The 14591-nt window shown below is 41.2% G+C and overlaps 1 protein-coding gene across 1 annotated transcript in view; it reads right to left on the bottom strand.

The window, feature by feature from the left end:
* The window catches only part of LOC138064683 (dynein axonemal intermediate chain 1-like), a 150322-nt gene that overhangs the window by 113045 nt on the left and 22686 nt on the right, over positions 1 to 14591 (bottom strand). Inside the window, exons 9-12 of the mRNA XM_068928400.1 lie at positions 12702 to 12836; positions 4414 to 4498; positions 3096 to 3213; positions 950 to 993 (exon numbers count right to left, since the gene is read on the bottom strand). Coding sequence (XP_068784501.1) covers positions 950 to 993; positions 3096 to 3213; positions 4414 to 4498; positions 12702 to 12836 — 382 coding nt within the window. The remainder of the gene's footprint in view (positions 1 to 949; positions 994 to 3095; positions 3214 to 4413; positions 4499 to 12701; positions 12837 to 14591) is intronic.

Genomic DNA, 14591 nt, shown 5'->3' on the forward strand with positions numbered 1-14591 from the left:
ATGTTGACAGAGATCTCAGGTTTAAAAGAATTACATTCAGGGAAGGTGACAGAAAATGGCATTGGATGGCAATGGTATTGTTCTAAGGCACTACTCCATGGATGATCATCACTGCACACGGCCCTTTCAAAGAAAATATTCCCTTGCTGTGCTTGCAACACCTGCTGCAGGGAAGCCACACATGGAAACAGACTGGATATGTTGTAAAAAAATGAGAGAAACTAGCAGTTAAGTGTAACACATATAACAAAACAGCAACAAAATGGTGAGAAAATACTGGCTTGTTAGAATTCTTTTCCATTTCCTGAATGTAAGAGCAGTAATACTAGATACAGATTAATATGGAGAAACACAGGAACCCCTGAACAAATGTTCATAGCTGCTCATAGTTATCCTATGTCCAGTCCTAGATACCCCAGCAGGGGAAGAGTCTCTCACAACATCCAGGCCTGATGTGCCCTACTGGAGATTTTATCCTTTGAGACATCCTGAAAGAAGATGTCCTCTAACAAGAAAGCAATGAGTTTACACTTAGAGAAGTCTCTCAGGATTGGCTTGGGGCAAAACATAACAGATCTGGTCCTTCAGCAGTCAGAAAGGCAAGAGCAGGAAAATGCCAATCAGAGCCCAGGAGGAAAGATAAAAAGGATTGACTGCCGGAGAAGGCAGTCTTTGACCGAAGGGATACTCAGCACTACCATAAGCCAAAAGCCCTGGCTAACACTGCCTATGCCTTTCTGGATGCTTATAAAGGCCTAATCTGGATGCCTTTCTGGATGTTTATAAAGGCCTAATCCCTATCTTGAGTTAAATATCAATCTACCGCTCCAAAATCACTTGAGATCACCTATGAGACGCAATCCACGCCCAGAGTATTATATGATTTAATCTCAATGCACCATCTTAATATTCTGAATATCTCAATAATACTTTCATACTTGTTACTTACAAGAGCCATACCCCACTGCAAAAAGGTCATTGTACTTCGGATTCCTGTAACGAGAAAATTAACATAAGACTGCATTGATTATTAACCACACAGCTCAACAGAAATGCATAGTGTTTCACACATTAACATCAGAGTTCATTCTCACAGGACTGCGTACAGTCAAAGAGTTTGACCCTGTGAACGCACAAGTAAAGCCTGCATGAATAATTTTTCTGGACTCAAGACTCATAAAAGAAACAGAACACCAGAAGACCACAGCAGTACAAGAAAAGGATAAAAAGGGCACAGAGTGAGATGCCACGTCAATCTCCAGCATTGTTCAGCTTGTACACTTCATCATCACTGAAAATTTACTTTTAAAGGTGAGTCCTCAAGGAAGGGAAGAAAGCAGGGATGTGTCAGCTTCCATCACTCAAGGCAAGAATAAAGGAGCTTCTAAACCACAACAGAATAATATTCAATATACTCACTTTCCCTAACCTGTCACTAAATAATGATGGATGTTCAAGAGATAGCTATCAGTTCAATAATTCATGACCACTACCACAGACCAGGAAGGGAAATTCCCTTCCGACCCAGTTGGTGACCAATATATTTGCTGAAGCATAATGACTATGAGCATTTAGCTATCTCTGATGCCTTCTACAGACCCTTTATTGAATGACATCTACCTTCTTTACTACTGCTATGTGTGAACAGTTACTGTAGGGTTTCCATGGGACAAAGATCAATACTATTGCTGCCCTTGTGCTCACACAACACAAGCGATGGATAAAATTCTGTGACATAAATGTATGTCAAACTTATCTAATGAATGTTTTCTCCAACTTTCTATTCTGCATTGATAAAGTAAAAACACTTCTCTTTTCATTTCTCTTTTTTCACTTGTGCTAATACCCAGGAATGCTAATGTCCTTGCTCTATCCATTAGGAACACTGTCACTAATAACAATGTGAGAACAAAAGTAAATTCAGAAACCTTACTGCATAAGTCAGTTTGGGACTATTTTTCCAAGTCTAGGGCCATCTTTCTGTTATTTCCTGGTGTAAAAATAATAGCAGCACAAAGTAACTATACAAGATGTCTTTTCTCATGATTTTATATCTCATTTTGGTATTATTTTGTAATTGTCACACAGCTGCATCCTCCTTTCTTAAAGTTTAATTACTGCAGTGGCTTGAATGGATGTGAGACTTCACTCATACTCTGCCTCTCCACAGACTTTGTTTGGCAAGACACTGAGCTGCAAACAAGTGAGAGGAGGCCTGGACGCCTGGGAGCAGAAAGCAGGAGACGACTATATCAATCTCATGCTCGGTGCATGGACCAAGCCAGCTCCGGAGAGGATCAAGTCTGCTAGAAAGTAAAAGGACTCATACCTGGTGCTGAGAATTATTTCATCATAATAACTACTGCCTCAGAAAAAGAGAGCTGATTTGAAAGTATCAGTGATAGTTTCTGGACTAGATACAAAAGTGGACTGTAGGACACGTGGCTACTACCCTGAACTGTGCAAGATCTTGATGCACAATAACTATTGTTGTCTGCACAAATACCTTCATACGGCCATGAATAAACAGAGTACTCTTCTTGGAGCAGCACTTTAAATGTGTCACTGTCATGCATAAAGGTCTTGTCTGGTATCAGTGTTTCAGCATCTTATAGCCTATGGTGATACCTGACTGACGCATGCAACACTAGCATTTCCCTTTCTACTGCTTTACTTTTCATTCTGTGATGATACTTTTCAAAAATATATTCACTGTCCCTTCTCCTGCCCTAGGCCATGCAGGATTGATTCTTACTGAATATTCCCCAAAGCTAGGACATGTTTCTCCCAGCTTGCTCAAGAAGGGACTCCTATTTGCTCTGCTAACTGCACTTGCTTTGCCCTAATACTGTGCACAGAGCCTGCTGTGTCTTCAGCTTTTGCTGAAAGGTGCAAGCCTGGCACCATTCATTCTCACAGAAGGTGCTTTCCATCCAGAAGCACCCGGCATGCTTAAGTGCTGCCAAAAGTAGCTGACTGTAATTATTTAAAACAGTGTTCCCAGAGAAACAAGCGCTGCCTTGTAAGGTGGTATGACATTCAATTCCATTCCTCCGCAGACCAGTAGAGAGCAAGTTTGCAATACAAAGACTTACCAGGAGATGGCAGTAACTGCAAGTCTCTTGGTTTTCTCATACTGGAACTTCCAGAGCGGGAGAAGGGTTCCCTGCTGGTCTCTGTATTCATCGGAGGCATCCTCAAAATATTTAAAATCTAAAAACAAAAATCAAAGAATAAGTTCTGGTGTATAAAGGTGGAATAAAACAGCATGGTGCAGAGCCAAGGAAGCTTTAGAAAGGGCTCTGTCATTCCTGACAGCTTCTCTACGACTCAGTTGTTTGTATAATGACTGCTTCAGTCCTGGAGTCTTAACCTCAAAACAGCACCTAAGCCCTGTAAATGCGTTTTACCAAGCACCAAGTCGTTGCAGCAAAAAGCTTATAGTCCAAAAGCAGACACAGGCTGAAAAAGAAAGCAGAAGCCCAGAGCAAGGAGCAACGTGTCCAAGGCCAGTGGGGCTGTGGGAAGGCTAAGCCTATAAGCCAAGTTCCCAAACCACAGTTCAGAGGCCAGAGGATGGGACACTGAGTCAAAAGATCTCATTCTTCTGGGGACACCTAGAATCATCTGACCACTAGTTTCTCTGCTTGTGTATGTCACCAAGGCACAGACTGCCATATACACATCAAAGGATGAGGGATTCCTGCTTGGAAGAATGACAAAGCTGTGGACACAGAAAAGCAGTGTAGAGAAAAATGCTCTGGTCAAGTGAGTAGACACAGCTACCCGTTTCCTGGTACTCTGCATACACAGGCCAGCATGAGTGCACACTGGCCTTTTGGGAGGGAGCTGAATAAAGGTAGCAGCATCCTTGCAAAATGGCATAGGCATGTGTCCCCATGGCTGGGAGCTGCATGGCAGCCAGGGGGCTGCTCTGCACTGGCTACTTAGTCACCACAGCCTCTGACCAGGAGGGAATGTGCCCTAGGGGGCTACGCTGAGCTGATGCCTATCAGCTGGCCCTGCTGGCCCCAGTCTGCTCAGAGCAAGGCTGATGTGGCATGCCCTTTAAATGACTGGGGTCTGCTGTTTTGTTGTTCTTGCGTAAGTCACCAGGTTGCTAGCCCTGCTCATTTTGGCTCCATTTTCCAACTGTTCAGCAGAGGCAAGACATTTGAGATACCAACATGCTATACGGTAACAAACCAGTTGCTTGCATAAAGACGCCAACTGTGCCCTAATCTTCCATTGCTAATTTCTGCCTGGGTATAATTTGGTGAAATCTTTGGCCTGCTTCCTTTACTACAAGCTGACTTCTCCAAAAGAGCTGTTGTGACCCTTGCTACAGTTGTGGCCACTCATCTGCAGGAGTACTGGCTTGAGTGCAAACAATGTCTCCTAGCAGGCCTGTACCTTGTGCGATGTCATCGAATGTGTTCTGATTCACCATCCGCTCCATTATTTTGGCAGCCTTTGAGACCTTGGTTATATCATCACCCTGTTGAAAAGAAAAACAAGAAAGAAAAAATGTATATCCCACGTGTTTATAAGTCCTTCAGGCCTTGTCTGACTGGAAAACTCTTCAGTACTTTGATCTTTACTCGAATACAGGATAACCTGAAGCTCCTCACACCAGCACCCAATGGTAAGGGCACTTGAATTAAGGCAATCGCTTTATTTGAAGTTTAGCAAGCTCCCATTCTTCAGCTGAACTGCAGTAACTTCAATACTTGCTCCTGATTTAGCGCAATTGCAAGGTGTTTGTCTAAACCTCAGTGCAAATTGTTTGAACCCGTCTTCCTTAGTCCATCACATCTACCTCATGGTGGAATGAGCTAAAAGCACACACATGATCCCTCCCCCATCTCATTTGGTAATAGTTCATTAGTGTCAGTGACACAACCATATTTGACCACGTATCAGCATCCTCTGGTCTCTGTCTGAAGACCTTTAGGGTCTCATGTGTTAAGTAAAGATCAAAGGATTTAGGAGCCCTTCAGTTAATCACTGGTAATTCCAACCAGTTGCTGGTTGGAACTGGTAGTTCCAACCAGTATATGCAATTCTGATGCATATACGCAGATCAATAAGATCATACAGTATATAATAAACATGCAAAAGGCAGTGCGTTGTCCAGCTCTTGTGGAAAGTCAAGAAGAATTCAGCTCCTGCTTGGTTTGACTCCTGTGAAAAATCCCATCTTCCTAGCCTGGGGCCACTACAAGTGGCAAACTTGCATGTGGGAAGGTATGTAGGCCAGATTTCGCAGATAGTTAAGGGGCAGTTATGTGAGAAATGTCCAAACTTCAAAAATAATTAAAGGGAAGTACTGGGGAAGTTTTGGGGAGTGACACCTTGCAAAGCCAGCAGTGCCTAGGCAACTGTATCAGTAATATCATGGAAGGCCAAGAATGCCTAGGTTAACCATGTCAAAAATACCAAATTGGGGTACGGGCATAAGAAAAATGTGACCAAAAGGGAAAAAGTAATGAGGGGTAGGTTGTTCATTTGGAAGGAGACAAGAGTGGAGAAAGGGAATGATCCAGGTGGATGAGGGAAAAACAAGCATGGAGAAGTGGGGAGAAGGGGATATAAAAGGGGCTGTTCAAGTATAAGCAGGTGGCTGGACAGTGTGCTTGCCTGACTAAGCTGCGTGCCTGATCACCCCAGTCTCATTCTATCTCCTTATTAAAGTCTATTCCTAACTATTTTCTATGTGAGTGTGCTCTCTATCCTATGTGTGTGCATATGCAATCACAGGTAAACTCCAAGCTGGATTAGCCAGCAAGTAGAACAAGAGGTCTGGGTGCCAGCAACTGGAGGGACCAGGACCTGGGAGCCAGCCACTGGATAGATGAAGTGTCCAGGCTAGCTACTGGCAGGATCTCTCTGTGCACGTGACATTAGTGAACTTCTATCCTGATCAGCTGAACAGAAGGAACAGGATGCAGTTATTTATGTTGCTCATGGTTATGTGAGTGCTGTTTGTGCTTACATGGGTTCTGGTAAAGGCACTGCTCTCCGTCTGGGTTCATCTGTGTCACCGGTCATGTTACTATTGTATGCATGTATATATCTGCATGTTTGGGGTACCTGCTTGGCATTGCTACTTAAGAACATTACCCTTTCTGGAGCAGTCCAAGCTCTGTGGCTCTGACCTGTTTAAAAGCTCTCAAACTGTGCTAGGCCATGAAGATGACACCAGCTCAGCTCTTGCACAATGATGTGAGAATGCCAAGGGCACACACAGCGCACCGACAGCATGCTACTCCAAAGACCTAAGTCACCATCTACTACCACTGCCCCAAAGCCCCATCAGTGTCTCAAAGCCTTCCATCTACAAACCACTTTTAGGGCCTTATGGCTGCCAGCATAATATGCTTTCCTCGTGAAATGAAACTTGAGGACACTAAAAAGAAATCCATTATCCCTGGCAGGGTCCAGAGAGTGTCCTGAATGTGGAAAGAAACCATGAAATGACTTGCTGAAGATTATACTACACAGTCCCAGTGAGAACTAAGAACATGACTCTGAATCACATGCATCCCAGCCCTTTGGGGACTTTGCACAGACTCAAGGGAGACAAACAGTCCTACTTCACCAAGGAACTACATAAAAAGAACAAGACGAAGAAAAAAATCCCAATTCTATGAACTGCAACACCTTTTATAAATCCACAGTTTGCTCACATCTTCAATCCTGCACGCAGGCTTGCTTCCCCACCGAAATAGAACTTGGAAAAGTTCAGAGAAGGGCAACAAGGATGATGTAAAATCTGGAACAGTTTCTGTACCAGGAAGAACTGAGTAAAAAAAATGACAGATCTCTTAAAAAAAAAAAGACAGATCGGTGGAACTTCTTCCAGAGGGTGTTGTAGACACAAGAATTACAGAGGTTCAAGGGAGACTGAACAAGTACTTCCATCCATGTGCCAAACCACATCAGGCTTGAAAAATCACTGAAAATAGTTGAAGGCTGGACGAATATTTGGCGGGAGGGGGAGGAGGAGGGAGGATGATATACGCTTGCTCTGTTCTTACCACACCCTACACATTCACTTGTGGTCACTGCTGGAAGCAGACTACTGGGCTTGCGCTTTGATCTGAATCAGTATGGCCATTCTCACGTTCTTCAGGTTTTCCCTGGGTTTGCGGGAGTAGTTCTGGCGAACCGCACAGAGAATTTGCTATAACGTTCAGAATTTAAGAAAGCACAGGAAGAGAGGTTTTCACATTTTAATCCAGTTTGCTTTTCTTCAAAATGTTCCTTAGACATTAGGACTTCATAATTATTAAGAGAAATGAAAGAGGGAGAGAAAGAGGATGTTTCAAACATCCCAAGCAGAAATCAATACTCTCAATTGCTGAGATGTCACTCTTTTGACTTTTAGGTTGCCATTATTGCTTCTGCCATGAAAGGACCTGTCATTCTCTAAAACACTTCCTAAAAAACCGATTCACCTGTGCCAACACTTGTCCAGCAATATTGGCATCACAACTATAAAAATGTCATTGGTTGCTACCAGTACATTACTCTTGAGTAAGCTTAATTGACAGAGGTTAAATGTTGGAAAGGTTACAATATGATTCAAGAAAAGAAAAGAGCAATAACAACTTTTCTCTCCAACACAGTAAAAGTCATAGTTACAAGGTATAAGGAAAAGATATCCTGGAGTCCTATTTGTTCATCAGGTGTGTTAAGTAGCTAAGCTGCCTTCCGTTCACCTACTGTTCACCACTTTGTAGGTAAAAATTTCTCCTTCCTTTAACATGCATGCACTACTGGAAGGAGCTGTGGAAGAATGGCAGTGCTGTCCCCTATAGACGCAAGCAGTTGTAGCTCTTCTTCTCTTTTATGTCCAAGGAAACTTGCACTCCAAATACTCCAAATACTCCAAATTTTCAACGAGACACGTCATTCTGGAGTGAAGACCAAAAGATAAGGCTTATTTTATTGTGTTCTCAAAGATGCATGCTAAAACCTGCATCATCTATAACAGTCTTTCTTTTTTTTCTTTTTGTAAGTAGGAAACAGTCTTACCTTAAAAAAAAAAACTGTAAATACAGGAACAATATATTATTCAATGGAATTTTTTTCTGCAGTGCAGGAAACTGTCCAGATAAACTGAAAGAATTTTAAGTCAGCTTTCTTATTAGCTAGCTGGGCAGCTAGCAATGCAGCCATGAATAACTACAGTTTTGGCATTAAACTAGATCAGAGTAAGTTATTTTCTCATTGGATCATGTGCTATTTTGGGTTTGATTTATTCTGCATTTTACTGAAATATATCTTCAGTGGAAGTGACAGGCCTAATTTATCTTTTTTAAGATTTTTCTGAAACTGATTTTTATTTTGTGGGCCAACCCTTGGCTAGACAGCCAAATGTAACGAGAGCTCATCAACTAACAGATTTGTTTCATTTATTTCGGTGCCTAAGTAATTTTTAGAACAGCAATAATGTTAATGGAGTCCTATGTCAATATGGATAACAGGCTGGTACTTTGAAAATAAATGTCTTGGTCTTGCTCTACTATTCATTAACGCTAATTGCTTCACATTTGCCTCTCAGCAGCTGGACAGTTGCAATGTGTAACTCCAATAGACTGAAGCATGAAACAAGCTCTGCTGATGCATAAATGCACATCCAGAAGACAAATCCCATCCTACAACCAATACAATAATTGCCTGTACCTCTGGCAAAAGGTATACTGCTACTAGGAGAAGTCCCTGCTTTCAAAGAAAAAAGCATAGTATAATTGTGTTGTCACCAGCTAACACCTTCACACACTACAAACATCCACTGTAAATCACAAAGAATGTCCCCTAGGTTGAATGCTGTCAAGCAGTTGTTCATTTTCAGAATTGTTCTCATCTGTTCGTTTTCACTACTTGCTCTTAATAGTGATACTCTGCAAACAGCAGAATGAAGACAAGGGAATTGGTAACAACTCATCCACTCCCCAAGATGAACAATTATTTGAAGATTAAATGCACTCAGATTTCAGTTGTTATTTCAAAAATAACTCGTGGTCATCCAGGAGCTTCCAAACGATAATTATGACCCTGTGGGCCAGGTTATCTCAGTGGGCATATCTCAGAGTTAACTGTACTGCTATAGTGAGATGCACAGGTCAGGCAGGACCTGAGATTATCACCAATCACATGATTCAGGAATGAGCATTTCTGCGTTAAGTCTAAGTTTTGTTTGGACTTTTAAAGAAACCTTTCAACCGCTTCTGCTTCAGAGGGGTTGAGAGAAGACGCTGCTTCTGGTACACTACTGTGACAGAGCACACACGAAAGAGGGCTGGAAGACACTTCTAGGGTGACATTGGGTTACTGGTTCCAGATCCTCCCTAGCACAGGCAGATGAGGCATATTTTCTCTCCTTCACAGTCTCCGTGAACTCCCTCCTGGAACTTGGGAGAATTTGTCCCTGTCCCAGTGCAATAAGTTCCAGATTTAACATATTCATAAATGCTTCATATCTATTTGTACTTCTGTCACACTGTCCTCAGTCTTAATAATTCTTTTCCCTCTCTGGAATCTCAGACTCTCTGGTATCTCAGGTTCCCTCTCCACCTTTGCACTAGCAATAAAATAAGCCAAGTGTTTTTAGTTGCTTCTTGTGTTCAAGCTTTCAATTCCTTATATTCTTTCCCATACCTGTTAAGGTTTGTAATCTATCTATCTATACCTATTTATGAAAACAGATATTTTAGGTGACCAAAATTATACTTCCCTGCACTATTCTAGATGAGTTCCCCCAGCATCTTGCATAACAGAAATAACGTTTCTCTGCCATCCCTCACAGAACATATTCTAGCAATGTACTTGCCTTTTTTATAGACATGTCACAACTCACCAACTGACAGTCATGTTTCTTGCTGTCACTTCAAACAGTAAGCCCTCACCTTGTCAAAGATTTTTTAATCAATCCTACAATGCACAGCCTTCCTCTCCAGTAGTCCCTTCCAACCTGTACTAATAACCATCTTTCCTATTTATCTAATCATTTCCCAAAATATATTATAGCAATAGCTTGACAGAACTTCAGGTGGATTAGCTTTACCATACTTTCCTTATTCAGGAAAACCTTAACTGTTCTCTTACCAAAGAGATGAGATTATTCGGACACAGCCTACCTTTGGTAAACTCACGTGCTATTTTATGCCATTTCAGATTTACTACCAAGTCTCTAATTATTCTTTCCCTCCAAATTAATTCTAATAGTAAAAGCCACATTATTGGAACCATTTTTACTCTTTCTACATATAATCTATCTTTGTTACTCTCCAATTGCATAGTTCCACTCCTCTTTTGATAGATTTGTTAAAGATCCATACTATTAGACTTCATCGATTTCATTTCCTGTAGTCTCAGGGTAAGAGGAGCTAGTTTTCACCAGTGTAAGTGCTTTAAGCCCTTGGGATGTTGATTGCTGCCTCTCGCCACTGCATCCTTGATTTCAGCCCTTCGCGCAGACCAGCCACACCTCCTGCCTGATGTTCCACAGTTCTCCTTCAGCAACGGTCAAAGGCAGGATGCCCTCAGCAAGCGTTTAGCTGGAATGTCTCTGTTACAACTACTATGCGCAGCCCAAAATATGTAAGATATGAGTTGGCAGTTCCACAAAACCCATTTTCCCATTTGCTGACTTGAGACTAGAGGTACAGATTTTGACACTATTGACCTTTATTTCCATAGGCTTACACACGAGCAGATGTAATACCTGCTACAAGTCAGATTCTAGCCTTGGATTACGTCAAGTTGCATGTCTCCAATGTTAACGACTGGGAAATTCAGCAGGCTTTTCACACGCTTCAAGTTCACTCAGCAGCCTCACAATCAGTCTCAATTATGGAGACTGGCTCTGCACAAAGAAGCTTTTCCTTTCACTTTTCCAGCATCCTGACTTTTTAGTTTCCCTGCAATCCCCCTGGAAAGCACCAAAGGGAGGATCACGGGTGCATGGTTTTCAGCTTCTCATTGTTGTCAGTGGAGCATGCAGCAGCCTGTTACAATGTAGCTTCACCAGTAGAATTCTTATTTCATTTTAACGATCAGCTTTTAGCAATCCATCCATTAGGCCCATAATTATATTGCTGACTTCAGGCTTAATTCTCCAACGCTTACTCAGGTGAAAGACTTATTAGTTTTAGAAGGAACTGTGAATTTCAATGGCACAGTTCACACAAAGAAGCCTGTCAGAATATGTTCCTGGTTTGTTTACACCAAGAGGCTGTTGATGGCAGAGCAATAGTGGGGTAGCTAAACCAGCAAAATCCTCTACTGCCACCTCAGCTGTATTGGTATAAAAGTGCTTATACTCCTACAGTTAGAGCCATTTTTAGGAGCCAGCATATATTATAGAGGTACATCATAGTTACAGTGACATAACTACACCTATTCAAGCAGCAAGCTAAGATTTGACTTCCATGTTTTTATATCATAGCTTTCATTGCATCTAGCTCCAATCATTACAAAAACTACTTCAGTTTGTCTTCTAAATGGTTTAACTTGGATAGACTAAGGGGAAGAAAAGAACTGCCCATAATTCTGTACAGATCAAATCCTGATGAAAGCTTCCTGAACTCCCTGAAAACATTCTGGAACGTGAAGCAAATCTTTAGAGGTTGCTATATTTTTTTCCCAGTGCTTGAAGTGGGATGACATTTTTAAGATGGGATCATTGCTGTGGCATGCCTGCAGGGCACTGCTAGGCTACTCTGATGGAGCAGCCTGAATTAGGAACCAGTATCAGCCTAGCAGCAAGCTCACAGCACCAGCTGAGTTACAAGCTTGGCACAAGTTATGATACCTGCTACTCAGAAAAGCCAGACTAGTGGGGGCTGCTGGGGTGCAGCAGCCCTTGCCATTCATCCTGCCGCTCTAGAGGGTTCAGGGTGCCTGACCTCTCGTGATGATCGCAATACCATGGCTGAGATATCATTTTGCTGTGTAACTACTTAATTACAGCACTTCGAACATTGGGCAGAGACGTTTCTGACGCTGTCCAACTAAATGAATAAATGATGCATCAAAGATCCGGCCCCCCTCTCACCTGGTCAAGCCTCTTAGAATGACTCTTCAATTCTGAGTATGCAGGCTTAGATTTCAATAATTAAAAAGTAATTATTAATAAATTGTATATAAATTATAATATATATATAGCATATAGATCATTATAAATGATAATTATACAACATTATACCAAAAATACTAAAAATAGTCAAATGTGTTATGCTGCTTTAGTAACACCTTGAAAGGATCACAAATTTCTTTGACTTTCAAATCGGAAAACAGCTAAATCCCTTAGAACTCCTTGAAAACTCATACTCATACTTATTTCATCCTTGTATCCCTCACGTGCTAGTCAAAAACGGAACGTGATAATGCACATCACAGTAAAGCCACAAACCTCATTTGGAAATCAAATTTGAAGTCAAGATGATGGCATCACACTGTTTTGCATTCTCATAAAAAATACAGTAACTCGAAAAAGGAAAACCTGTTTGGGAAATACAGTTCCGGGCAAAAAATAATTTCTGCATTTCTTAGGTCTGTTACTTGCCAGCTGAGAGAACTAGTTACACAACCCACATGAGCTCCTGAATTTCACCTAACGTGCACTATGGATGCAACCACTAACAGTCTGAGTAAGCATCTCCCAGTATTATGAAATGTGCACATGGCAGTACCTGCGACTCCAGGGAGGTTAACATTCTTCCTCTCTTCTTCTCTTCTTTCTTTCCTACATGAGCTCTTGGTTTTTCTTTCTCTTTTGACTTTTCCATTTTCTGAAGCTCCTCCACATAGGCATCATAGATCTCCCACTGAGAGACAGATAGAGGCAGGGCTTATAGAGACCTGATTATACTCTGGAAAACAAACATCTGCACCATCACAAAAACATTACAGTGTTCACAACAGTAACACTGCCCCTGGAATCGGTCTGGAATCAGTCAAAAGACAGTGGGCTTGTTGCTTGCACAAAAAATGAAGGATTGCACCCCAGTATTTTTAAAGCTTCATGGGGCATGCCTTATTTTTTGAGAAGACAGTATTGCTTTCTTAACTATTTCCTTAACCCAACTGCCTTCTTGGTGCTTTGCATCTAAATCTTTTCTGTTAGCCCTGTTCGGCTATTTGACCAGTGTTTAACAGGAAACATGCATCAAAGATCTGCTTCATGACATTTCTCGTGTGGTGTTGAAAAATTGTATTGTAGCTGCTTAACACAATCTAAATCTTGGACTCTTAATTCTGAAGCATATGATCAAATGCAAACTGAGAGCAGTTTCACATCTTCTGCTCTGCCACACACCAGAAATGTCTTACTTGAGTAGATTTGTAAGTAATTTTTCCACATGAGAATTATTCATTTGTATTAGAGGGCTAGTATGGTACGAAGCAGATAGGTTACTTTCAGAACAATGAAAAGATAAATCTAATTTTGACATATCAGCTTTGGAGAGGAAGTATGACTCAAACACAAACGGAAGATTAAAACATTGGCATAAAGAAAGATAGCATAAATTGTCATCAAAAAAACTGTACTGTGTTAAAAACTATAATATAGGTGGCAATGGGAAGGAAGGATGTTCCAAACATCACGGAAAGGATAAAGAAGATGTGATGAGAAGAGTGGGAGAAGGAGCAGAACAGACAACTTTGGAAGAGTAATATGTAAGCGTAAGGAAGAAAAAGAAGGAAGAAGAGTTGAGGAAAAAAGAGCTTTTGTTAAGATATTCATTTATATTTATTCAAATATTCAAAAGAATAAAAAGAAAACAAGGGAAAACTTCCTCTTAGTTTTCAGGCATTTTCATGCAAAATTTCAGCAACAGTTTCTTATCTTAATAGTTCTATTTCTCAAGCTTTCAGGTCATCTTACTGTCAGAAAGAAATCAAAGGAAACTCCAGCCGGACGGAGAGAAGATCTTAGGCCAATTATTCTGTGATTTCAAGTTCAGAAATAGACTGGGTTACAGTTTTCAGCTTAACAGAGACACTCCCCCTCTCCTTTCCTATCACCTTCCTGCAATGTAATTTTAAAAGCTGTTGTACCAGTTTACCACAGGAACACCCAGGTAATACTTTCTCTTGTGGTAAACTGGTACAAAAATTAAAGTTTGACCCAATGTTCATATCAGTGACAAACACAAATACATTTTGGGAGTATCTGTGAGAAGCAGCAGAATTGGCTGGATTTCCTTTCCAGTGAAAGCTATGGCATATTTGACGCGTAAAATGCCACGGTAAATAATTTTTTTACATTTTTAAGAGACGGAAGAAATACTGCATAACAATTTTGGAATAGTTCTTCCTCATGAATAAATAGGCACATTCCCACTACCTAAAATGGAGCTAAGTCTAATTCAACAGGCTGAGAGTGGGCCTTCCATGTGTCTTGTGCTCTAGTTCTCATTGTGTTTGGCTCCAGCTTTTAGAAACCTGTTGTCTGCTCTCCCAAGATGGTTCAACTTGGACAAAATAAAAAAGCCAGTTCTGCATATATCAAGTTCTTGACCATATTCCTGAAAACTCCACGAACCCCTGTGAACTCCCTGCTGTATGAAATCTTCAGA

This window comes from Struthio camelus, chromosome Z, assembly GCF_040807025.1.
Source record: "Struthio camelus isolate bStrCam1 chromosome Z, bStrCam1.hap1, whole genome shotgun sequence".
Lineage (NCBI taxonomy): Eukaryota > Metazoa > Chordata > Aves > Struthioniformes > Struthionidae > Struthio > Struthio camelus.